Raw genomic sequence first — 25679 nt, forward strand, 5'->3', positions numbered from 1 at the left:
ACAATCATATTACTCAGTCCAGAAGCACACAATTTAAATAAAAACACATAAGATAGCTCCCCTAATTTGGATATTATTTTCTTGCTCAAGACAAATGCTAAAAATACCCTTCTTGATGTTGGCAACGTGAACCCCTTAAGCTAGCTCCAATTTACTACAATGAGTCTCCCAGTGCAGCCCACACGTTCAGAATTCTCCCCCTCTCAATACTCACAATTGGACAGCCTCTAAAGCTCTCTCTCTCCCTCTAATTCCCACTTAATTTTGTCTTAATGAGACTTGATGGAGGTGAAAACGAAAATTGGCTTTAAGGTGGATTTAATTAACATTCAAGGCTCATTAGGAGTTGTTTTTCCAGCCCTTCCTGACTGCCTCCTTTCAGCTAAGGTTTCTGTGTCCATTCACATCCATGCCAAAGTAGATTTTAGCAAAAAGAAAGTTATTTTGCTTAAGCTAAGGTTCAAACCCATCACCCTCCAATATCAATGCAAGAGCACAACCAATTCATGTTTCGTGTTAATTTCTATAAATTTAGAAATATATACTCTCTTATCACGCTCATACATAAAATAAAATAATACAATTTAAATAAAAACACAATTGGCATACTTAGGACTCAAATCCAAGCCCTCTCAACACAATTAAGTACTCTCAACCACTTAAGCTAGTACTATTCCACATCATGAAAATTAGCATTTAATGTCATAAAGGTTTTCACTACCCGCATTTATTAAATAATTATTTATTTAATTATTTAAATTCCTCGAGTCTTACAAACTTTCATCATTTTCATGTTAATCATCTTACTAGTAGTTAGATTTAGGGTTAGTGTTTTTATCGCTAGGAATATTGTTGACCTTTTTATGTCGGGTTTGAAGATTTAGAAATAAGATATTTTGGAGAACTAGAAACTTTATTTCATCTTTTCCATTAAGTTTAGAGATTTCAATGAATCCTATGGTTAGAGTTAATAATAAAGCTATTCGGAGTTTAAGTATCAATTGAAAGATCCATAAATATTTAGCATTAAGATTTAAGGTTGGAAGTGATTTCATGATTTCTTATATGATTGGATTATGTCTTGTTTGTTGGGTTATATATATTGCTCAGATACCACTGTTGGGTTATATATATTTTCATATATATGGTTTATAGTCATAGTCATTGAGAGATTGTGGTTCCATATGGTTATATGACATTAGTCTTACACATATAAGACCTTTGACACCATTTTAACCCCAAAACCTTATGGCAATAGTGTTATGGGTCTTTATTCTTATATAGTGTTTAACTTTATCTTTTCTATCCAATGTGGTACTTTGACTCACACTTGGACTATTCCCAACAATCTTCCCTCAAGGGTGAGTCCCTTGTTATTTTTTCCTTTTCATATGATATATTTTCCCTTCAAGTGTATGAGTAACCCCTTTTTGGTTGTGGTTATGCGGTCAGTCACTCCGAACCATCGGCTTTGATACCACTGTTGGGTTTATATATTCTTTCATATGTTTTTGTTATGGTTATGTCTTTTCTATCCAATGTGGACTTTGACTCACGCTTGGACTATTCCCAACATTGTTGGTATCAAATATCAGGTTTCTCCCTTATGACGAATTCTAAGAAAGAGGTTCTTTATGAGACTTTCTTTGAGGTCACAACATAGGTCAAATCTATTTAGGAATGACAATTAAATTCGCCTTAGTAGATATTGTCCGACCTCATCTACATTTTCACAGGAAATTTATGTTTTAATTGGACATGAGTAATATCCAATTTTTTGAATTGAATATGAGGATTTGGGTGACTATGTACATATTTTCCCGTCTCCGTACTCGTCCTAATACACGTCCTCATTCCCGTTTAAATTTCTAAAAATCAATAATTTATTATATAATCTAATATATATGTTATTTTGTCTTTAGGTTTGTAACCGTTCTTAATCTTTTAGCTACACACTTTTTTCTCTCTTTTATAATGGTTTACTTTGCCATGAAATCAATTTACATCTCCAAGCTACTTTATCTCTTAAAAAAACTTTGTACAATTATGTTTAAATGATATATGTAAATTAAATATTTTTTATGTCTTATATTTGAATATTTCTACTTGTTTGTAATCAATTTCTTCTCTGTTTTTTTAATTTTATAACTCTTTTTATGTTTTTGTGATTACTAAAACGATATTGTAAGCTTGCCAAAATTGTAACAAATACATTACATACTTCATTAATCAAATCCTTCTTCTCTGTTTTTGTAATTTTATGACTCTTTTTACTGTTTTTCTGTTTTTCTAATTTTATAATTCCTTTTACTGATTTTTTTTTTTGTTTACAACACCTTTCCTCTTCGTATATTATTTATGTTCACGAGGAATGAGTCGCATCTCATGCAAACAATATTCTAAGACGACTTCGACAAGTAGTCACACGGAATAAATAATCTAAGTGCAACAAGTTTTATTATATTCCAAAAATCTATTTCACACCCACACGCTTAGAATTTTAGTATTCCAATAGATAAGGAAATGTCTAACAACCATAACAATAATGAGTGTTTAGATAAGTAGGAGGCACAATTAATAATGGTTTATGATTTTTAAAGGATGAAGGTGGAGGGAGGTCTTTTATATATATATATATATATATATATATATATATATATATATATATATATATATATATATATATATATATATATATATATATATATATATATATATATATATATATATATATATATATATATATATATATATATATATATATATATATATATATAATATGATTGGAAAAAAATTTAGATAATGTTAAGAACATCCCAGGTTATTTTTTTATTTAGTAGTGATGTTTTTTTTTGTTTTTTTTTTAAATTCAAATAAACAAGAGTGTTCATTCCACTATTCAAAATGAGTATATTTCCGCAACAAATAAACTCATTGACTTAGAAAAGCTTTATATAATATGGGAAAATCATATAGTGTATTTATTATTATTAGTGAAAAAAGATTTTTACAATGTCAAATAACGATGACAAATTAACAAATGTTGTCAAATGAAATGTGATGACACTTTTATAATTTTGACAATTTTTAACGATGGTTCCTAAATAATTGTTGTTAAAAGTGGTGTAGAAGAGAAACAAGAGCAGTTTCCTTCTACAAGCGTCGTTAAAAGTGGCACAATAGACAAAGGTTATTGGCTACATTCGTAGTTAAAAAGTTAATGTCAACTTTTCATATTCCATTTTTTCTTTTTCGCAGTTACATGCCATATTTTTTTGTTTCGTTTTCACATATTTCTCTCTCGTTGCAGCATTATCCACTCTCCTCAGTGTTCACATTGTCGCCACTTAGTCCAATGTTGTCACTCGTGTTGTTGTCACTCATGTCGCCGGTTGTGTCGTCATTTTATTCACATGACTCGTTTTACTTGTGCCATCACTACTATGCATTCTTCTAAATGTTACTGTTTGTTTGTGCATCCTACTACCACCATCGTTAGTCCCTACATCGTGTGAACGCAAACCTCCACACCTTGCAAAGCTCCGTCGCATCGCATCACACACTCCATTACTCACGAGGCTTCGCTGCATTGCGTTGTGCAACCTTTGCATCTCTCAAAGCTCCTCCTTACTGCACAACATTATTGTCCCTCCACTGATGACCTTTTGCAATGCAAAACCTCCACAAGCAACCCACGTGAAACTTGATGCATTCTTTGCGAAAAGTCGACAAAAAACTGACACAACATTCGTAAGCAAACCTTACATTTTTAGTGACGATTAGACTAGAATCGTTATCATTTCTTAAATTTTTAATGACAATCCAGATTTTTCATGGACTTCCAAACCTTTTAACGACTCCTAATATAAAGACGGTTAAAAAATTGTTTTCAAAAGTTTTAGTTAACCGTTGTTAAAAGCATTTTTCGTATTAGTGTATAATATAGGTTGACAAAAATCAATATTTACAATTGCAAATCTAGTATTATAGAACTACATCTAAGATAAATCAAAGAAGATAAATTAGAAGTATTGCAATTTAGAGAAACAAATTGCAAACATCATGACCAAAACACTTTCAAAGAACAAATTTAAATTGTTAAGATTAAAGCTTGTACTATAAAAAAAATTATGAAGCTAATTAGAATATAGTCTCATATCATGCAAACAATACTTTAAGAGACTTCAAAAGGTAGTCATAAAAAATAATGTAAAAGCTAATGTTTAATTTAGTGCAACATTTTGTTTTATACACCAAAATGTCCATTTCACACCTACATCACGCTTAGTATTTCAATAAATAAATATAAGAAAATGTATATATAAGAAGCAAAACAAATATTATAAAAGTGAAATTCAACGCATTAGGTGGGTGCTAACATCAACACAGGTTGTATTTGGTATACATTAATTAAAAGCAGATTTTTCCTTTGAGTGAGTTCTCACAACTTCGTTTTCATTCTGATCTCAATGCTTTGAATTGATTGGAGGAAGCTACCATTCTTTCTCTGTGTTCTTCATCACAGTTTCTTGTTGCTTTTGTTGTCTTCATCATATTGATGTTGTCAGGTACACACTATATTTCTCCTTCTTATTTGAAGTTTAGGTTTGTTCCATCCATGGAATAATGCATCTTTACTTTATCTATAATCTAAATCCTCTTACAATCTTAAACTCCCTTCCTCTTTGCTGCTACTAAAATTTTCACAGTTCAATTCATCAATCTTGAAAGTTCACGAGCTATTAGAAAAGAGTCTTCATATTATATGAATGAAAGGGAGTATATACTGGACGATATACTTCTTTTTCATTTCATCGCTTTTCTTTTAATCACGAGAAAATATATGATTGAATTTCTGAAGAAGATTAAGTTGGTATTTATTAAATTTTTCCACAGATTCAGTGAAACATTGCTATATTTATATTATAATGTGAATTTTAGTTTTTAGTTTTGTTTCAAAGTACGTTGATTATTTTAGAATTTCAATACCCTCACATCTCGTTGCGTAAGAAACTTATTTCAGTTAAATAACTTTGATATGTGTAATAAAGTACTTAAAAGAGAATCCAAGTACAATCAAATCTTCGTTTAAAAACCAAAAACAAAAAATAATCGGTTACCATATTAACTAATTTATAAAATAAAAAATTATTGGTCTTTAAAATAATCACTATTATAAATTAAAAAATTATAATTAATCATTAAATTTATTACTAATTAATTAGAGATTAATTTAAAAATTAATTCATTTTGGTACTTAAGTAGCTAATTTTTATAGATCAATTTTTTTAACAACCAAAATCGTGGTAATTAATTTTAAAGATTAATTTAGTGATCAATTATAATTATTTATTCATAATAATGATGACTATTTTAGTAACTAATAATTTTTAATTTTATAAATTTGTATATAAATTGGTCATTATATCAGTGTTTCAAAATTTTCTTGTGGTGTTAAATAATATCTATATGTTGGAAATTTTACCTTTTTTTAGACGTATAATGAATTGTTGGAAATAGTATAAACAGTAATAAATTAATAAACAGGAGTAATTAAATATTTCCGTATGAGTATGAACAAATTTTAAATTTCTAAAATTTTAGAACAAAAATATAAAAGTCTATATGATAATTGAATGACATAATTTTAATCTAAATTTCACATATTTGTTTTGTGAAGTGAAGTAATATCACCTTAATCAAAATTTATTTGATGTTTCGTATGAATTTCAGGATTGTAGTTGAGTTGTTTATACTGTTTGACACATTTTTGCTTTAAGGTTAAGTCAAATACTACAATGAAACGCGCTTAAAATGTCAAATAAAATTAACAAGATTTGATTAGAAGGACTAAGTCCACATATTTCGAAAATGAATGACTAAATTGATTTAAAATTTCAAAATGGACTAATTTTAAAATTCACCGAAAGTTAAGGACCAAGAACATATTAAACCCTAACTGCACACGGCTATATGAATACGTAAATGGTAATCTGTTTTTCTTCGTCTTTATCATGAAATTCACTTAAGTACTTGTTGATCAACTGAATCATAAGTAGTAAAGAGATTTTATATGAAACTATTAATTTTGGTTCCCCATGATTTGCAACTTTTTTTTTTTCTTGTACAATTTAGATATGTATATTTGCTTAAGAATACCTATACGAATGATTTTTTATTTTTATTTTTTGAAATTTAGGTGTATGAATCGTCCAAAATCTACGTACTAGTTTAAATACATACGTTAGAGTTAAGGTTCAATTAAAAAATAGAGATGCAAACCAAATTTATAAATTTTTTAACATGGGATTTGAAATCATGAATAAAAATATGGATCCCACCAAAATTAAATGCTAGTTTAACCCAATTACATTAGTGGAAATATAGAAATGTGAAATTAACCTAGTCCTATTTGTCCTGATTTTGACAATTTTTCTGTATTGATCGAGTTCATATATGTCAATGGTAATATTCAAAATATTAAGTATATATGGAAATATTTGTCTCATTTCCGTTATCGGTCCCAATGTCTAATTTTGTGCTCATATTTATCTTTGTTTTAAATTACTAAAACCCTTTTTATATATTACATAACTAACAAAATTTATATTAACTTTTATTTATTTGATCCTTAGTTTAGTACTTTATTTTTAGATTATACATATAAATTTTTTATTCCTTTTTATAATTATTTGACCTATCTAATTGTGATTGTATACATTATAGTTTATTTCTTTTGCTTTGATTTTTATCTTTAGAAAAAAAATTAATTAATATTTAGAACAATAAGGAAGTTTGTGAATAGAGAAAGTAGTAAATTTTGACTGATAATATTGAAAAAGTCAAACAAAATTAAAAATAATTAAAATTATAAAAAAAATCACAAATATACACGTAATAAAATATATATATATATATATATATATATATATATAAAATTTCTTTTTCTTTCGAATGTTTGAATTCAACTATAATTTAATTAAAACTAAAATTTTCGGTCTTTTTCTATGGAAGCAATTATATTGTCTAAAACAAATTTATCTTTGTTTTTATTTTATAATCTTGTTTTGATAATTTTTGTTACAACTTTTTTTTTTTAACTAAAAAAATATTAAAAAAAATGAATTAAGCTATCAATGAACTAACATCCTTGATTTTGTTATTTTTACTAAATATTGACATAATTCAGTCATGATTGATAATTTTTTAAATCTGGATGGCTAATTAGGAATATCAACAATAAAATGTTGAAGTAAAAATTTTAAATTGTTTTTTTTTTATCATTAAAATCTAAAAGATAAAATTTTTTCACGAGGGAAGCCTCTAATTAAACAATTGAATCATGAATATCTTTATTCACAATAAGTGAAAAAATTAAATTTGTATTGTTTTCATCTTCGTATGTAACTTCTTTTTTATCACTTTTAAACAAATAAATTTATTTATTTATTCTTCGTTAATGTACATATTTAAAAAAACTAAAGTTTATGACTAAAAATTAAACTATCAAAATTTGAGAATAGGGTCATTAATATGAGAACAATATATCAAAATCTAATTAAATATTAAGAGAGTTCTCACTAAAAGGGAAACTATTATAACTAAGCCATATAATAGTCATTTTCCCTCATATGTTCTAAAAAAATATTATAGAAAGATTCATAAGATAAAAAAATAGGCTTAAATACACATTTGGTCCACATTTTCGCCATGTTTATTCAATTTGGTTTTCATTTTTGTTTTGTGTTTAATTAGGTCCTCATTTCCGGCAACTTTTAGTCAATTTGGTCCTTTTTCCTAACGGTGTTTAAATAGTTAATCTTTTCCAACAATACATGTGACGTGTTAGCTCTCTTTTTTTTTTATTTTTTAAAATTCTTTTAATTTCAAAAAAATTGTCCACGTGTCAAGTCACCATTGTGTCATGTATCAGTTTGTGGTTGTATTATTTCTTTTTATTCAATTTAGTCTCGATAATTATTATTTTTGTTCAATTCAGTTCCTATATTCGTTATTTTTGTTTAATTTAGTTTTAGTTTTTGTTAAAATAGAATAACTTTTTCCCTTTTAATTTGAGACCAAATTTATTTTTTATAAATATTATATATTTATTTTTAAACTTCACATTATTATTAGTTATTTTTGAAACTCAATTATAAATTATTATATTTAATTATAAATTGAATATAATTCTTAGATTCAATTGTTAAATAGAATATAATTATTTAAAATATTACAAAAAGAAAATTATTAAATGTTTTGAAAATATATATTAACATTTGTAAAATTTACATTTAAATATAAAATATTTAATATTTTTATTTCATTTTATATATTAAAATCTAAAATAATTTATATTTAAATATTAATTTTATAAATATTAGTTCACTTTTCTGAAAAGTCTATAATATTTGAAATATTTTTAAATATAAATTTTAAAAGTATCAATATTTAGAATATAAATATTATAAAAAATACATTTAATAATTATATTCTAATAATATTTTAAATAATTGTATTCTATTTAAAAATTAAATATAAGAATTTTATTTAATTTATAATTAAATTTAATAATTTATAATTAAATTTAAAAAATAATTAATAAAAATGTCAATTTAAAAAAATATTAGTATAATGTTTATAAAAGATACTGAATTTAGTATCAATTTAAAAGAGACAAAATTGAGTCATTTTAACTAGATTGGAATAAAAAAGAATAGAAATAACTAATATAGAAATTAAATTGAACAAAAATAATGAATATAAAGATTAAATTGAACAAAAATAATAACACAACCACAAACTGACACGTGGTACTGATATTGACATGTGACACAATTATGATTTGACATGTGGACAATTTTTTTAAAATTAAAAAATTTTAAAAATAAATAAATAAAAATTTAAAAAAAATTTAAAAAAATTTAAAAAAATCAAAAAAATCAGGAATTAACATGTGGTATGTATTTCTAAAAATATTAACTATTTAAACACCGTTAGTAAAAAGTACCAAATTAACTAAAATTTAACAAAAATATGATCTTCAACGTAAAACAAGAATAAAGATCAAATTAAACAAATATAACGAAAATAAGGACCATATATGTATTTAAACCAAAAAAAATATTATACTGTATCAAAAGCAAATTTTTTTTCTTCAGTAAGGAAAACAGAACAAGTAGGAACTGATAACCAAAATAATAGATTTGTATTTAATTTTTTTTTGAACAAAAATAAAGATATGAAAAATAAAAGATGAATAGAAACAATGAGAAACTTTGGACGTAAGAAGAGAAAAAATAAAAAGAAATAGATAAACTTTTTTATTCTCTATTATCTTTAATTTTAATTTTATGTTTTATTACTTATTAATATTAAATAATTTTCTTTATAAAATAATTAAAAATCCATCTAATTTAGCACTTAAATTTTCATTAATGCACATAATTTCAAACTTGGGAGGCCATGGCATCTGCCTTTCCCAAGATGCTTCCCCACTGAAATGTAGGTTTTTAGGAGAAAAAAACAAAAAATCTTAGTTCTTCGGGTTAGGGACGAGGATAAAGTTTTACTTCAAGGATGAAAATGATATTAGGATTGACAAATGAATCTATAATAATATTTGATTTTTTAAATTAGATATGAATATATATATATATATATATATATATATATATATATATATATATATATATATATATATATATATATATATATATATACTTTTTTTTTCTTCATCTTTATTCTGTTGCCTGTTCTGATATTTGTTCCGCAGCATTTTAAATTACTAATACACTTTCGGTTTATTAGCTAATTTAAAAATTTTATATTAATTCTTTTGTTATTTTCATAACTTAGGACACACATTTAATATTTTTACTGTATTCTATTACTGTTCGATCTTTATTCAATTGTTATTTGAGATTTTTATACGATATATTTATATAATTATAATTTGTTTTTTGATAATGAAGAAAAGAAAATTTGTATATTTGAACATTGACTACTTCATAAAATATCTCTGTTGTGTGTAACGCCCCATTTAATTTAATACATAAAATTAAAGGAAACGTCACACAGAGATAAAACAACAATGCAGTCCTGGGGTTCATAACGTCACCCCTACAAAACCAGGCACACCACGATGCCAACTAAAAGCAGGATAACCGCTTATTTAAGAGTTTACAATCTAACAACTACGAATACAGGGGCCATAGCCCTAAAGAAAACATGAAAAGAAGAAGCGTGAGAACTAGCCCAAATGGCTAAGCTGCTGGATCACCGTTTCCCTGCTGACCACGAGAACTTCGCCCATCTGCTCCCATCAACCAAGTCGATGATCATCGCAAGAAAGAACAGCCACATACATCACAACCATGCAACAAAACGGGTAAGCTAGAGCCAATCAACATATTCAACATGCAATCAAATATATTCTTATCATCTCATCCACATAGCAACCAAACATGTTATGACTCTTCATTCAATACGCTACGACTCGACTCGACTCGTCCGGATACGTATAACTCGGTCGGATTCAGCGGATGCTTGCACTTGTGGTGGATACCCCTGCTCGACCCTGAGCTGCTCGATCCTGAGCTATGTGTTACCAGTGTTACGATGAATCAAAAATCTCTCCCACCACAAGGTTAGCCCTTAATGAGTTTCAGGCCTCCTGCTACTCCACCACAAGAGTCAGTCCGCTCTAAGTGAGACTAACTGGCTCCTCGGAGCGTCAGGATGCAACCTTACCTTGAATCCTTACCTAGTTATACAGATGGGGCACCACCATGAACACCCACTAGCAGGGGCCATGGAATTACGTCCCGACCACTGAAGCGCGACCCCGGAGGTCTCACCTAGAGACCCCAAGGAATTACACGCTGACACGGACCAACGTTCATAAATTAGCAATAAGAGAATATTGAATTATGTTTTTCAATTCCATATCAACCCTTGAAGTTTAATCCTCATGTCAATCACATCTCAAATCCATACCCCTGATCATCACCACCCCCAATGAGTCTGGGGCCTAGTCTCGTATTTATACCATGATCCTTTAGTTTCAAACCGCATACTCATTTCACATGCTAAGTCCCCACCACACTCATCATCCATCATTCATGAATCATGTCACGCACATATAGCAACCCATTAGGCATATATTCATACATCAGTACATGCATCTTATCATAGCAGTCATACCCAAACAAGTCCAAGCACAAAAGAACAAATATGCAACCCAACACCGCACTGTCTCGCCCAAACCCCTCGCTCAGGCTGAAGGGTCTCGCTCAGGCGAGACAGGCTCGCTCAGGCGAGCCCCCCTTCGCCTAGGCGAGGGCTCAAGGAAAACAGGGCCTGGGCAACACGGGATCTCGCTTAAGCGAGATCCCTCTCGCTTGGGCGAGTTGCCTGCTCGCTCAAAAGTTGAGCGAGCCGCCCGGGCGACTTTTCGCGCAATAAACCTAGGCGAGCTCCCTGTTTCATCTCGCCTAGGCGAGATGTACTCGCTTGGGCGAGATTAACAGGTCTCGCCACTGTTCTTCACTGCCACAGCCATGTTCATCAAATCCATCAAGCATAACTAGCATTTAATCACACCAAAACGAAGGATTCATTCATGAAATCATTAACTCACTCAAGAACAGCCACAACAACACCTAAAAGACTGAAACCCTAACTTCCCGTACCTGGAAAGCGGCTAACAGAACTTCGACGCGGGACCTTGGAGCACAGCAGCTCGAGTGATGGACCTAGGAACTGACGGAACAGCGAAGAACACGATTATTTTCGGGCTTTAATCGGTGGAGAACGAATGCAAAGCTTTAGGAGGTAAGTACAATAGGGTTAGAGTTACTTACGTGGAGCAGGAATCGTTAGTTGGGACGAACTGGTTCGAGACAAGAACAAACCCTAGCAGAGCTCTAGTGCGGAAGGGCGACGGCTGCTGATTTCTGCAAGTGTGAGAGTAAATTGTGAAATTAGGGCAGACTTAGTGACTTTATACGTTGGGCCGGCCTTAGGCCCACTAACTTTAGGGCAGAAAAGTTAACATATTTTAAATGGGCCTTACATTGTGACTTTTAATTTTTGTTAAAATGTTATTCAATTAATATTTGAAAGAGTAAAGAAGTAAGTACGGGGAGAGGATACGACATACATGTTCCCCAATAGGAATGAGAAAAGAGAAAAAATCTCATACTTTCAATATGAATGAAAATGAATTTTTACATTGAATTGTGATAAAATGATCAAATTTGGTTCCTAATCTTATTATCTGTTATCACCACCGGATAAGATAAGATAGTCAAACTCATGTCTGTCCTTGCCATCCATAAGTAAATAATACTTTGAGTATGCTTGTTAATTTTTTTTAATATAATGAAAAATTATGTAATTAAAAAAAAGTTATTGTTATTGTTATCAAATTGTTCAAACAAAAATATTATTAATTTATATACATAAAATAACGGTATTTTATTAATTGTTATAATATTTATAATTTTTCTAATATTTATAGTGAGTAATATTTAGAAATTATAATTAATAAAATTAATTATGTTTATAAAGATAAAAATGGTAAAAGAATATGGACATAATATTTACAAAACACAATCTTTCATCTAATATTAAGGACCAAAATAGATAAGCACGCCCTATCTTGACTCTTTTGTTGTTGATTTGTCAAAAATAAAATGGAACACGCTAATTTCTCATAGGAGATTAAAATTTGGATAATGATATTTTAACCTATTTTTTATCCATAATTTATCATTTTAATCATCTTTAATTATTTATTTTAATTTTGTTTAGAAATGTAATGTAATAATTTAAGGGTGATTAGAATGATAGATTAGAAGTGAGTTAAAATAAGTGAGTCAAAAAAATTAGGTCAATATATCATTATCCAGCAACCCTTTTCAAAGATCGATACAAGAACTCGCTATTTTTTTTTTTATTTTGTATTTTTGATTTTTTTATTTGTAAATGTATTAAAAATATACATTAAACATTATTTAAATTTTAATTAATTAGTTTATGTCTCTAATTAAATAAATTAAATTAAAAGTTATTATTTTTACATGTTATAATTTATCAAACATTAATTTGTAAGTGTTAATAAATTAAATTAAAATATATATATATATATATATATATTTCGTCATTTAAGTCATATAAAAAAAGAAAATTACTTTTTATATTATTTTTCTTTTTATTTTAATTTAAAAAAAAAATAGATAGGACAGTCTGTCCTGTTCCATCTTTGTCATGACTTAACCCGCATACCCAATTCTGATTTGCCTCCAGGATTTAATTTTATCGATTTGTTACTTCAACTATACTCTCTCCTAATTAATATTACTTTGTGATTTACTTGTGTGTTGCAGAAGAAGATATGTAGTTGAGATGTAGCATGGCTGCTCTAATCGCGTGTTGTCAATTCCTAACACTGTCACCTCGAGCAAAGGCGTGGCTAAAGAAGCAATTGATTCAATTGGACTTGTACGAGACAAGAGTTGGTAAACTAGAAGATGTTGTGGAGAAGCTCAAGAAGAAGAGAGATTCTATTCAAAATACAGTGGACGAGGAAGAACGTCGACATGGAAGAAAAATTCACGTTGAAGTTAAAGAATGGATGGACAAGGTGGATAAACTCATTCTCACATATAGGGGTTTCCACAATGACGAAATATGCCATAAATGTGCAATGTTTGAATTTTTCAACAGTGGTTTCCTTCCGAAGCCAGGGATAAGGTATCGTCGAAGTAGAAAAGCAGATGATATCACAAAGCAGGCAAATGGGTTACTACAAAATGCAAAGTTTGACATTTTATCTTATTGGTCTGGCCCACCCTCCATGGCTGCCTTTTTTTCTAACCTTGGTTATGAAAGTTATTCATCAAGAAATGATACTGTGAAAAAGATTACTGATGAATTTCAAAAGCCAGGTGTTAGAATGATTGGTCTTCATGGGTTGAGTGGCGTTGGCAAGACCTCTTTAGTCAAAGAGGTTGTGAAGAAAGCCTTGAAAGACAAGATGTTCGAGGTGGTGACCATGGCAAGTGTGACAAAAAGCCCTGATGTAAGAAAAATCCAAGGACAAATTGCTGATATGTTAGGGGTTGTATTGGAGGAGGAAAGTAACATTGCACGAGCTGCTAGGATACACCAGATATTGAATGATGAGAATAAGAGCACACTCATAATCCTAGATGATCTTTGGGAAGAAGTGGACTTTAACTTGTTGGGGATTCCATGTGAATTAGAGAAAGATGATGGCGTAACCAGTGTCAAAGGAAAATCAGTTGATGTTGATATATTGAAGAATGTCAGTGATGGAAAATCCCCCGTCCTTGATAATTCGTCAAGTTTTAGAAAAGGAACGTTACGAGGTGTTGATGGTTCTAAGAATGTAAATAAAGCAAAATCCCCTGTTCTTGATGGTTCGATAAGTTTTAGAAAAGGAACGTTATACGGTGTTGACGGTTCTAATAATGTAAATAAAGGAAAATTCTCCGGTGCTGCTAACTCGATGAATGTCAAGAAAGGAGAATTCCTTGGTGGTGGTTTGAAGAATGTCAATGAAGGAAAATCCTCCGTTGATGCTTCTGATACGGTGAAAACAGAAAAAATTGTTCCTCAATACAAAGGGTGCAAGATTTTGATGATTTCTGAAATCAGACAAGTGTTGTTAAGCCAAATGGAAGGGAAAGAAGAGAGTATTTTCCCCGTGGAAGTCTTAAAGGAGAAGGAAGCAGAGATGTTGTTCAAGAAAAAGGCTGGAATAGGTGGCAAGAATTCTGAATATGACAAATTAGCTGCTCAAATTGCCAACAAGTGTAAAGGATTGCCAATGACAATAATTACCACTGCAAGGGCATTGAAAAATAAGAGCCTTTCTGTATGGGACGAAACTAATCGAAAGCTTGATTCTCAAAACTTAGCTGGAGCACCTGAATTTTCTACCAAGTTGAGTTATGAGCTTTTAGAAGATGAGGAACTCAAGCACACTTTCTTGCTTTGTGCACGCATGGGTCAAGATGCATTGGTTATGGACTTGGTGAAATATTGCATTGGTTTTGGTTTTCTTCGAGGAATCAACACAGCAAGGCAAACCAGGGACAAAGTACATACGTTGGTTTCAAAGCTAAAAGAGTCAGGTTTGTTGTCTGACAGTTATTCAAGTGATTATTTCACCATGCCTGATAGTGTTCGTACTGCAGCTTTGTCAATAGCATATAAAGAAAATCATTTATTTACAATGACAAAGGGAAAACTAGATGAATGGCCTGATAATCTTGAAATGTATGCTGCTATTTCCTTACATCATTGTGACTTCATTGAAGAGTTTCCTGGGAGAATAAACTATCCAAGACTTAGAGTCCTTCAAATTGTCAATAATATTCCACGCCCGAAAATACCTGAAAAATTCTTCGAAACAATGAAAGAACTCAGAGTGTTGATATTGACTGGTATTTATCTCTCCCTCGTTGGTTCTTCACTTTCATCCTTGCATAAACTTAGAATGCTTTGTTTGGAGCAATGTTGCATGCTAGATGATGAATTATACATCATAGGAGAGCTGAAAAGGTTAAGAATTCTAAGTTTTTCAGGATCTGATATTGAAAGTTTGCCAACTAAGTTAAATGAGTTGAAAATGCTACAAATTTTTGACATAAGTAATTGCTCTAAACTTAAAAAAATTCCAAATGGTGTCATACCAAGCTTGGTAAGTCTGGAGGAGTTGTATATGAGAAATACCTTGATTCAATGGGAGGATGAAGAACAAACACGTCAAAGTAAAATAGCTCTTCTTTCCGGTTTGAAACATTTAAATCAATTGACAACTTTAGACATACAAATCCGAAATGTTTCCTATCTGCCAAAGAATTTGTTTTTTGACAAGTTATTTAGTTACAAGATTGTTATTGGAGATTTGAGTTCAGTTTTAGATATTGATTTCAAGATGCCAGAGAAATATGAAGCATTGAAATTTTTGGCAATACGATTGAAAAATGGATCTGACATTCATTCTCTAAAGGGGATCAAAATGTTGTTTGAAGGAGTTGAAAATTTGTTCCTAGAACTTAATACTGTCGATGACAAGCAGAATAGTGAAGCAGATAATATTGTGCACGACCTTTTTTATAGATTGAATTTAAAAGGATTTCCATATCTTAAGCATTTATGGATTGTAAATAATTCTACCATTCAATCTCTTATCTATCCAAAGGACAGGCAGCTCCCTGAGAAAGCTTTTCCAAAATTGGAGTCATTATGTCTCTATAATCTTAAGATAGATAAGATATGCTCCTGTAACCTATCAGAACCCTCTTTTGGTAAACTGAAAGTCATCAAGATCAATCACTGTGGTGAATTGAAGAACGTCTTCTCAATTTCTGTTGTTGGACTCTTAAAAGTTATTGAAACAATTGAAGTTTCTGAATGTAACTCTTTGAAGGAAGTCATTGATGTGGAGCCACAAAACGACCCTGATAAAACTGAGCTTCTTATGCTTCCTGAATTACGCTATTTGAAGCTACAATCTTTGTCTGAGTTTATTGGGTTTGATGCCATTCCTCATAGAGAAGGACAGGAAAGAAAACTCTTCCATGAAAAGGTGCATCTAAAATTGCCATCTAAATTTCTTTATCTTTAACAGCTAAAACTTTTTTCGCATTTTATTCTGTTAAACTAAAAGGAAAGAGTTTGTAAGGACTTCGACATTAAAAAGATAAGACATAATTTATTTATTACAAAAATTAAGTTGAGAAAGTCAAAGTCAATTCCTTAGGTTTTGGAGACACTAATCATGTGTGTCTCTTTGCAGGTTGGGGTTTCAAAATTAGAGAGGCTGGAGTTGTCCTCACTCCATATTGACGTAATATGGAGTGTCGACCAATCTTCAAAAAGGCTATCTTTTGAAAGTTTGACACATTTGGATGTGAATGGTTGTTGGAAATTAAAATATTTGATGTCATTTACAATGGCCAAAATTTTGGTGAATCTTCAAAGCCTTTATGTAAGTGACTGTGAGAAGATGAGAAGCATCTTCCTCCCTGACCAAGATAAGGAGAAGGATATTATGGTAAGAAGGTGGTCTAATCAGATTCGATGTTACAATTTGTTTGTAGATGTATCAATGTTATACTAGTCCATTTCAATTTTTAGAGTTTCTAATGTTTATTATAGCCAATTACTTTTTGCTTTTTCTGTTTATTGATTGATTTCTCTATTTTAACATATAGTTTAATTAACTTATGGCTACTGTGTACCAAAACAGGCTAGCATCTTTCCAAAATTGAAGAATATGAAACTTCTCAATATGAATAGTCTGAGTAAGATATGGAATCTAAAACTCCCTTTGGACTCTTTTAACAAACTAGACACTCTAATCATTGAGGAGTGTCACAAACTTGGAAATGCAATGGAGGGAATATTTGTGAGTTTATGCAACTTGAGAGTTACAAATTGCAGGTCCATGCAAGCAATATTCAATATACGTGACCAAGTTGGGGATGCAGCTAATAACTTGCAAGATGTTCATTTAGAAACACTCCCAGAATTGAAACTTGTATGGAAAATGAACAATGAAGACCGAATAGGGATTCCTAAGTTTAACAATGTGAAGAAGATATGGGCTCAAGATTGTGACAACTTGGAATATATATTTCCATTTTCTATAGCCAAGAGTCTTGGTAATCTTGAATCTCTTGTGGTTTGTGATTGCTATGGATTGAGTGAAATTGTTGCCCAAAGAGAAGCTACCCACACGGGTAGAGCCAGGTTTAACTTTCCTAAACTAAGCACCGTCAAATTTTCAAAACTGCCAAAACTTACGAGCTTCTATCCAACAGCTTATGATTTATCATGTCCATTGAATGAGCTGTCTATCGAACTTTGTAAAAATCTGGAACCATTCAATAAAGGAACCCAGCATGCAGAAAGAAATCCTATACATGTATGCTTTCCTGAAGAGGTACTAGTACTAAGCCCCTCAACTCTTCAACAACACTGTCTAATTCATGCAAAATTAAATAGAAAATGATCAAAATGGAAACATATTCTTCCACTTTTACTTAAATATATATTTATATAAATATATTCATCCTTTTCTTTGCATGTTTGTCGATTATAGGTAATCAATAACTTGAAGTCCATGCAAATTGAGTCTTGGCATGCAAAGTCACCAAGCAGTTATATGGGTAAAAGGAACCATCGAAGGGATAACTTAGAAGAGCTTTCTTTGTCTAGATTAATAGATACTGGGATTTTATATTCTTTCCTTCACAGAAGTCCTAATTTGAAAAGCCTATCATTGAGTAATTGTTACTTTGAAAAGATAGTGCCTCCAAAGGAAGATACTGAAATTGAAAACTTGGGAGTAGTCCCAAATCTGAAAAGCTTAATGTTGATAGACTTGCTGAATCTCAAAGAGATAGGCTTTGAACCAGACATCATTCTTGAAAGGTTAGAGTTCTTGATCTTGAAGAACTGTCCTCGTATGATTACAATGGCACCTTCCTCTGTATCTTTTACTCGATTGACAAATCTTGAAGTGATCAATTGTGATGGATTGAAAAGTCTAATGTCAGCGTCTACTGCACAAAGTTTGGTTCAGCTCAACACCATGAAGGTAGTGAAATGTGAATCCCTGGTGGAAATAGTAAGAAAAGATGGAGAAAATTCTGACATGGTTCTTTTTCAACAATTGAAAGCCCTGGAGCTTGTTTCATTGAAGAAACTCAAGAGTTTCTGTGTCTCTGATTGCGCCTTTGAATTCCCATCATTGGAGAAATTGGTAGTGAGTGCATGTTATAATATGGCTAAATTTTCTGAAACAGTCACCAGCTCACCACTTTTACAAAATATACATGTTGTCCACGGAAAAGAGAACAAACGATTCTGCTGGGAAGGAGATATAAATGCTACAATACAAAAAATATTCGAGGAAATGGTATGTAATCATTTATGATTTTCTTGACTAACTTTTTCTTTTCTATTTTCTTATTTTAAACTGTCAGTATCCTTTTAGAGAATAAAAACCGAAAAACGCTACCCAATTATCATCTAACCAAAAAATAGAAGAAAAATTATTAACAAGTGATTGCCTGAGTGGAAAATGTGATTATACAATGAACTTACACAACATATATTCACAGAAATTTTTTGAAGGCATGGAGGAGATGAGCCTCTCCCAACATCGAGAGCTAGAAGAAAGCTGGGAACGTGGAACTATTCTGCAAAAGCAAAATAGCTGGTTTTATAGTTTGAAAATTTTGAAGCTTGAGAACTGTGATATTGAACCATGTGCAATTCCATCAAATATTCTTCCTTACTTGAGGAGCTTAAAAGAACTGCAAGTACGAGGTTGCGACAATGTAGAGGTAATTTTTGAGATGAATGCTAAAGAGGGTACTGGAACAACATTTCAGTTGCAGAAATTGACTTTATCAAAACTGCCAAAACTTGAGGATGTGTGGGAAAGGAACGGTAAAGGAACTGAGAGCTTTCAAAATCTGAAGATGGTCCATGTCAGTGAATGTGAAAACCTTCAAACTGTGTTTCCTTTGACCTTGGCAAAAAATCTTAAGAAGCTTGTCAAACTTGAGATAATTGGGTGTCATGCATTGCGTGAAATTGTCAGAAAGGAAAAGAACGTATCAGCGGTGTTTGTGTTCCCTTGCTTAATTACACTGGGTCTTTTTGATTTGCCAGAGCTCATTTACTTTTACCCAGAATCATTTACTTTGGAATGCTCTGCGTTAAATAAATTAATCGTGTGTTATTGCCCAGATTTGGAGCTATTTGGAAGTGCTAACAGACAATCTATTTTCTTTGACCTAAAGGTAATTAAGTAACATGCAATGCGCACTTTCTGTCTCTCTCTCTCTCTATGTATATATTTTACGTTTCACCTTTTAAAACTCACTCCTTTCTTTTCTATTTATATTCTTTCACTAGGATATTTGCAACCTTGAGGAACTGACAATTGATTGGGAACAAACATTGGTGTTAAGGACAAAGTTGGGAGAACCTACGGACAACCTCAAATATTTAAATCATATTCAGCTTTTCCTTGAGGTTGATGAGAACGAAAGGCCTGATTTGCCCATTCAAATACTCCTGAAGATGCCCAATTTAACAAAAATGAGTATACACTATTCCAATTGCCTCGAGGTATTCCAAACTCAAATCCCAGAAGTTGTTGAAAAAAGGGTGCTTACACACTTGAAAACTTTGAGACTAAATTGTGTGTCGAAACTCCAGTCCATTGGGTCGGAGGACTCACCATGGTTAAATGTGATTTGCGACAGTGAAAACCTCCAAAAATTAGTTGTTCTCAAATGTCCTGATTTGAAAACATTGGTGCATTCTCCTGCTTCAGTTTCTTTCACTTATGTGAAAGAAGTATACATAGACAGGTGTAAAGAATTAAAGTATTTATTCACATTAGCATCAGTAAACAAGTTAGAGAACCTTGAGCGTATAAAAGTCAATGATTGTGAATCAATGGAAGCAATAGTCTTGAAAGAAGAGGATGACATTTCAGAAGAGATCAAGTTACAACAGCTAAAACACATAGATCTAAATGGTTTATCAAGCTTGGAATGCTTTTATTCAGGCAATGACAGTTTGCAGTTACCCTCCTTGGTGCAAGTGGACATATGGAAATGCCCCAAGATGGAGTTTTTCTCTAGAGGAGAGATTCACCTAAATTCTTCTTTTAGAGGAATTCAAGCTTCAAACGTCTCAAGTGATGACTTCGTCTTCTACCATGATCTTAACTTTTCGGTAGAAAAGGTGTTCTTGCAACAGGTAACAACTTCTGATTTTGAATCAATTAATTATGACTCTTGTTTAAGTGAATTAAAAGAATATAAAACAAGAATCATTATAGATTTGTAGCGATGTTTTATAGGTAAACAAAGTCGAGCAGGAAATGGATATATCTTATGAAACGTATTGTAATGTTTACAGGAGTTTTTTCAAGCCGTGGACAAAGAGTGCTTTTCTGATAATCTTGACCTACAAGCTGAGCCGCGTGGTAAAATTGGTCTGCAAAACAAATGGTTGGCCAATTTGGAAACATTGAAGTTGCAAAACTGCACGCAATCATATGCAATTCCATCTTTTATTCTTTGTCTTTTAAAGAACTTAAAAGAGTTAGAAGTACGAGATAGCGACCAAGTAAAGGCAATTTTTGATATGAATGATGACACTGAGATTAAGGAAACAGAATCCCAGTTGAAGATATTGACTTTAAATGGGCTATCAGAGCTTACACATGTATGGGAAAAGGACACTCACAGAATTCTAATCTTTCGCAATCTGCAAGAGGTTGTTGTTAGTGATTGTTCAAAGCTGCAAACTTTATTTCCTGCTTCCTTGGCAAAAAGTCTCAAGGATCTTAAAAAGCTTAAAATAGATTCCTGTGAAAATTTGCATGACTTTGTTGAACAGGAAGAAACAACATTTGTAACTAAAAAGTTTGTGTTCCCTTGTCTAGAGGATTTGGAACTTAATGACTTGCCCCTGGTCACTTGTCCTAAAACATTCACTCTGGAATTCCCCTCGGTAAAATTCTTATCTGTGAGGAACTGTGATGAGTTAGGGTTATTTCAAAGTGTATACGATCCCATGGGTGAGGGTACTTCAAGCAGCAGACTTCCTCTTATATCAGATCCAAAGGTAAGTGAAGCATCATAGAATCTGCACTTCCAATTTTTTTCTCTTTTCACCTTTCATCTAATTCACACATCTTTCGATTTGATTCGTTTTTGTCTCTAATTGTTAGGTCATTTCCAACCTGGAGAAACTGACTCTTGATTGTAAACAAATTTTGGCATTAAGCTTATGGTTTAAGTCACAGAAATCTACAGAGGGCCTCACAAATTTTAACACCATTTCCTTGTCGTTCTTTGGCATTGATGGGAATGAAGTGCCTATGTTGCCCATTGAAATACTCAAGGCACCAAGTTTAATAGAACTGGATATGAACAATTGCAATAATATCGAGAATTTCCTTGCTCAAAACCCCAAGATTGGCGAGGAGGAGATGCTGAGACAGTTAACAATATTGAGGCTATGCAATGTATCCACAACACAATTCTTCGAGTTAGAGTACTGCTTAAGCTTAAACATAATCTGTGAGAGGCTCCACAAATTAACTCTTTCCCAATGTCCTCATTTGACAACAATATTAAGAGTACATTCTGCGGTGTCTTTCTCTTGCCTGAAAGAACTAAATATTTACAAATGTCCAAACTTGAAGTATTTATTTACAACTTCAGCTGCCAAAAAGTTAATGAACCTTGAGGAGATTAGGGTCACCGAATGTGAAACACTGACAGAAATAGTGTCTAAAGAGGGAGATGCAAGTTCAGAAGGCATTAAATTTGATCGACTCCACACCATTTATCTACAATCTTTAACAAGTTTAGTATGCTTTTATTCTGGAAGTGACAGTATAGAATTATCATCTTTGAAAACTGTGGCAATACGGAGCTGCCCGAACATGGAGATTTTCTCCCATGGAAATGAATCCCTTATGGGAGTTGCGTTATCCACGGACCAGGGAGCGGATGATGTACACCCTCCACAAGATCTTAACACCAGAATAAAAGGGATCATACAACGAAAGGTAAAAATTTAAAGGATGTGTTTGGAAAGACATTTATAATTTATTTGGCCTTATCATATTGAATGCTTATTTACAAGTAATTTAGAAGATAACCTATTACTATATTTGTAGGAGTTTTTTGAAGCAGTTGACAAGGAGTGTTTTTCTGATAATATTGAGCTACAAGAAGATCCGCACTGTAAGTTTGGCCTGCAAAACCAATGGTTGCGCGATTTGGTTAGTTTGAAGCTTCAGAACTGTACTTTGCTATGTGCAATTCCGTTTTCTATTCTTGCTCTTCTACAGAGCTTAAAAGAGTTGGAAGTACAGGATAGTACAACAATAGAGGTGCTTTTTTATATGAATGACAATGAGATTATGGGAATAACATCTCAGCTGAGGATTTTGACCTTAAAAGGGCTATCGAAGCTGACACGTGTTTGGGAAAAGAACAAAAATGGAGTTCTTAACTTTTCAAGTCTGGAACAGGTCGTTGTTAGCAATTGCGAAAACCTGCAAACCTTATTTCCTGCTTCCCTGGCAAGAAATCTTAAAAGTCTCAAAGGAATTGACATAGAATCTTGCGTTGAGTTCCAAGAAATTGTAGAAAAAGAAGACGACACAGAAGCAAAATTTGTGCTCCCTTGTTTAGAGGAGTTGAATCTTTCGTTTTTACCACAACTCACGTGCTTTTATCCTCAAACATTCACTTTGGAATGCCCAACCTTAAATTTATTATCTGTGTTTGAGTGTGAAAGATTAGAGTTGTTTCAAAGTGAACATTCCATGGGTGAGGGTACTTCAGTTAAGAGACAACCTTTAATTTCAAGTCTAGAGGTAAGTGCGCATCAAAAAATCTATACTCTCAAATTTTCCCTTTATTGGTCTATTACAATCCTTAATTTCTTTTGAATTTGTTTTTGTTGTAATCATTAGGTCATTTCCAACCTGAAAGAATTAGAACTTGATTGGAAACATATTCTGGCATTAAGATCAAGGCTTAGGTCTGAAAAATTTACTGGCATCTTCAAATTTGTGAATAAAATGAATCTGCTCCTAAACGCTGATGTGAGTGAGATGCTTATAGTGGTCAATGAAATAGTCCATACAACACCCAACTTAATAGAAATGATTGTGATGATAGACAATTGCAATAGTATGGAGATTTTCCTTGCTCAAAACCCCAAAATTGGTGAGGATGGGATGCTCTTACAGTTAAGAACATTGAATCTATTCCGTATATCTGATATCCGGTCCAACCAGCCAGAGAACTCGTCATGGTCAGACACATTCTCCGAGAAGATTCACGAATTACATGTATTCGAATGCCCTCATGTTGAAACAATTGGAGTGCATCCTACTTTTTCAGTTTCTTCCTCTTTTCTGAAACAGGTGTTTGTACAAAAATGTCCCCAAATGCAGTATTTGTTTACATTTTCAGTCGCAAAAGAGTTGGTGAACCTTGAAGAGATCACAGTCATAGAATGTGAATCACTAAAGGAAATAGTGTCCAAAGAGGGAGATGAAGATGAACCCAAAGGAGAAGGTGACGATAAATATGAGAATGAGATGATATTCATGAAGCTAGAGAACTTGATTCTTGCCTCATTAGACAATTTAGAAAGTTTTTACTCGGGGAGTTGCATTTTAAATTTCCCATCCTTGAGAAAAGTGGCGGTCAACGAATGCCTCAACTCCAAAATTTTCCGTCATCGTGATAAAGTGCCTCCAAAATTTACGGTGATAATAGATGAAATCCTAGGTAAAGGTGATAAAAAAGCTCTGGTCACGCAACAGTTTGAGGAGGAGGCATCCTGAGTTAGTTTGGTGGCAAATTCCCTTCACTTGTAAGTGAGTGCACTATTTCATTATCTATTTCTCTTACAAATGGAATTGGCATATGCTGAACAACTTCTACTCACTAATTAGTGTGAAGGCCTTCATCATCTAATAACTTTTCTTTGTTTCTGCATTTACATAAGGAGAAATATGAAACGTTAAATCAAAATATATTTTTCTCCGATCTGAGTTAGTCATCTCTAATCAACTCATCTATTGTGAATAATTTGCTTTAAGAAATTGTGTTAGCTGAAAGAAACTTATTGTCATGGAGTGTTAGTGAGTATATTGTGCTTATATTATAATTTTCAATCTTTATAATACAAGTTTATTCTTAAAGATTGAAAGGAAAGGAAAGTTCAGACAAATAAAAGCACGAACACCAGTCAAAACTAGAATTTTAACACTAGTTCAGACTATCAAAAATTTTGATAATCAGTTTTTCTCAGGCCTTACAAAATCCAGTTTAAAGGTTGTGAATCTCTTACTTCTCAAAGTTGGGATTTCAGTTGTTCGCTCATGAATAAATTCTACTTATTTTCCTACGAGTTTTAAACTGTTCCACTCTCTAACCGTAGTTCTTTTAAAACAATTCAAGTTGCAGGGAATCAGGGGACTCAAAGAAGGAAATGATAGTGACATGACTACAGCTGTCAACAAATAGAGTGTTTTTTCTTTGTGTTGAAGTGCAGTGTTCATTAATAAAGTTTCCCTATATACCTACAGGAAACTGTGAATGGTTCTCAAGACATATAAGGTTGTATGTGAATAAGAGTGGTTCTTGTACTCATATAGGAGAATATGTGTGTTGCTTGTATTATAGAGATTTGAATTGTTTTAAATTTAGTTCTTGAAGGTTTTTCTGTGAAGAAATTTGACATGATTGTATTTGTAGAGAAAGATGCTCTGTGAATAAGTTGAAAGTTAAACATTGCATGACTAGACATGTTTGTCGTTGGTGTTCCATGAACAATGCTGAAATGTATTTGTGTATGTAATATGGTTCCTATGTTGTAAAATGAGTGTTTCTGTTTTAATAAAGTTGTCCTATTGTACAGGAGGGGTGTATCATTTTTAGATTATTGAAATTTTCTTCATATATAAAGTTTATTATATCTAAAGATGGTCAAGATAAAGACGAAGATAGAGATGAGATTACATAGAATCTAAAAACTAGTGTTTTTATTGCTTGACCTATTTTATGTCTATACAT

At 31.7% G+C, this 25679-nt stretch overlaps 1 protein-coding gene and 1 long non-coding RNA gene across 5 annotated transcripts; one reads left to right on the forward strand and one right to left on the reverse strand.

Moving 5' to 3' along the window:
- The first annotated feature begins 4450 nt into the window (after nt 1–4450).
- Nucleotides 4451–25523, forward strand: LOC114166027. 4 transcript variants are annotated; one of them, XM_028050681.1, is made up of 12 exons: nt 4451–4568; nt 13392–16624; nt 16835–17092; nt 17288–17983; nt 18143–18961; nt 19167–19853; nt 19969–20823; nt 20986–21696; nt 21803–22648; nt 22760–23464; nt 23564–24478; nt 25045–25523. In XM_028050681.1, exons 2-11 carry the CDS (start codon nt 13418–13420, stop codon nt 24443–24445), a joined length of 9666 nt encoding a protein of 3221 aa, XP_027906482.1. In that variant the 5' UTR covers nt 4451–4568; nt 13392–13417; the 3' UTR covers nt 24446–24478; nt 25045–25523. The 4 variants fall into 4 exon arrangements, with proteins under 4 accessions (XP_027906482.1, XP_027906480.1, XP_027906483.1 ...); XM_028050679.1 differs by having other exon boundaries at nt 25065–25523; XM_028050682.1 differs by having other exon boundaries at nt 23564–24474.
- LOC114166029 lies at nt 10084–11960 on the reverse strand. The gene is made up of 3 exons (XR_003599834.1): nt 11865–11960; nt 11694–11763; nt 10084–10315 (listed from the first exon to the last, which is right to left on the reverse strand). It is a non-coding gene; the product is annotated as an uncharacterized LOC114166029 (long non-coding RNA).
- Nucleotides 25524–25679: the final 156 nt, after the last annotated feature.

The sequence above is a fragment of the Vigna unguiculata genome, chromosome 10, assembly GCF_004118075.2.
Source record: "Vigna unguiculata cultivar IT97K-499-35 chromosome 10, ASM411807v1, whole genome shotgun sequence".
NCBI lineage: Eukaryota > Viridiplantae > Streptophyta > Magnoliopsida > Fabales > Fabaceae > Vigna > Vigna unguiculata.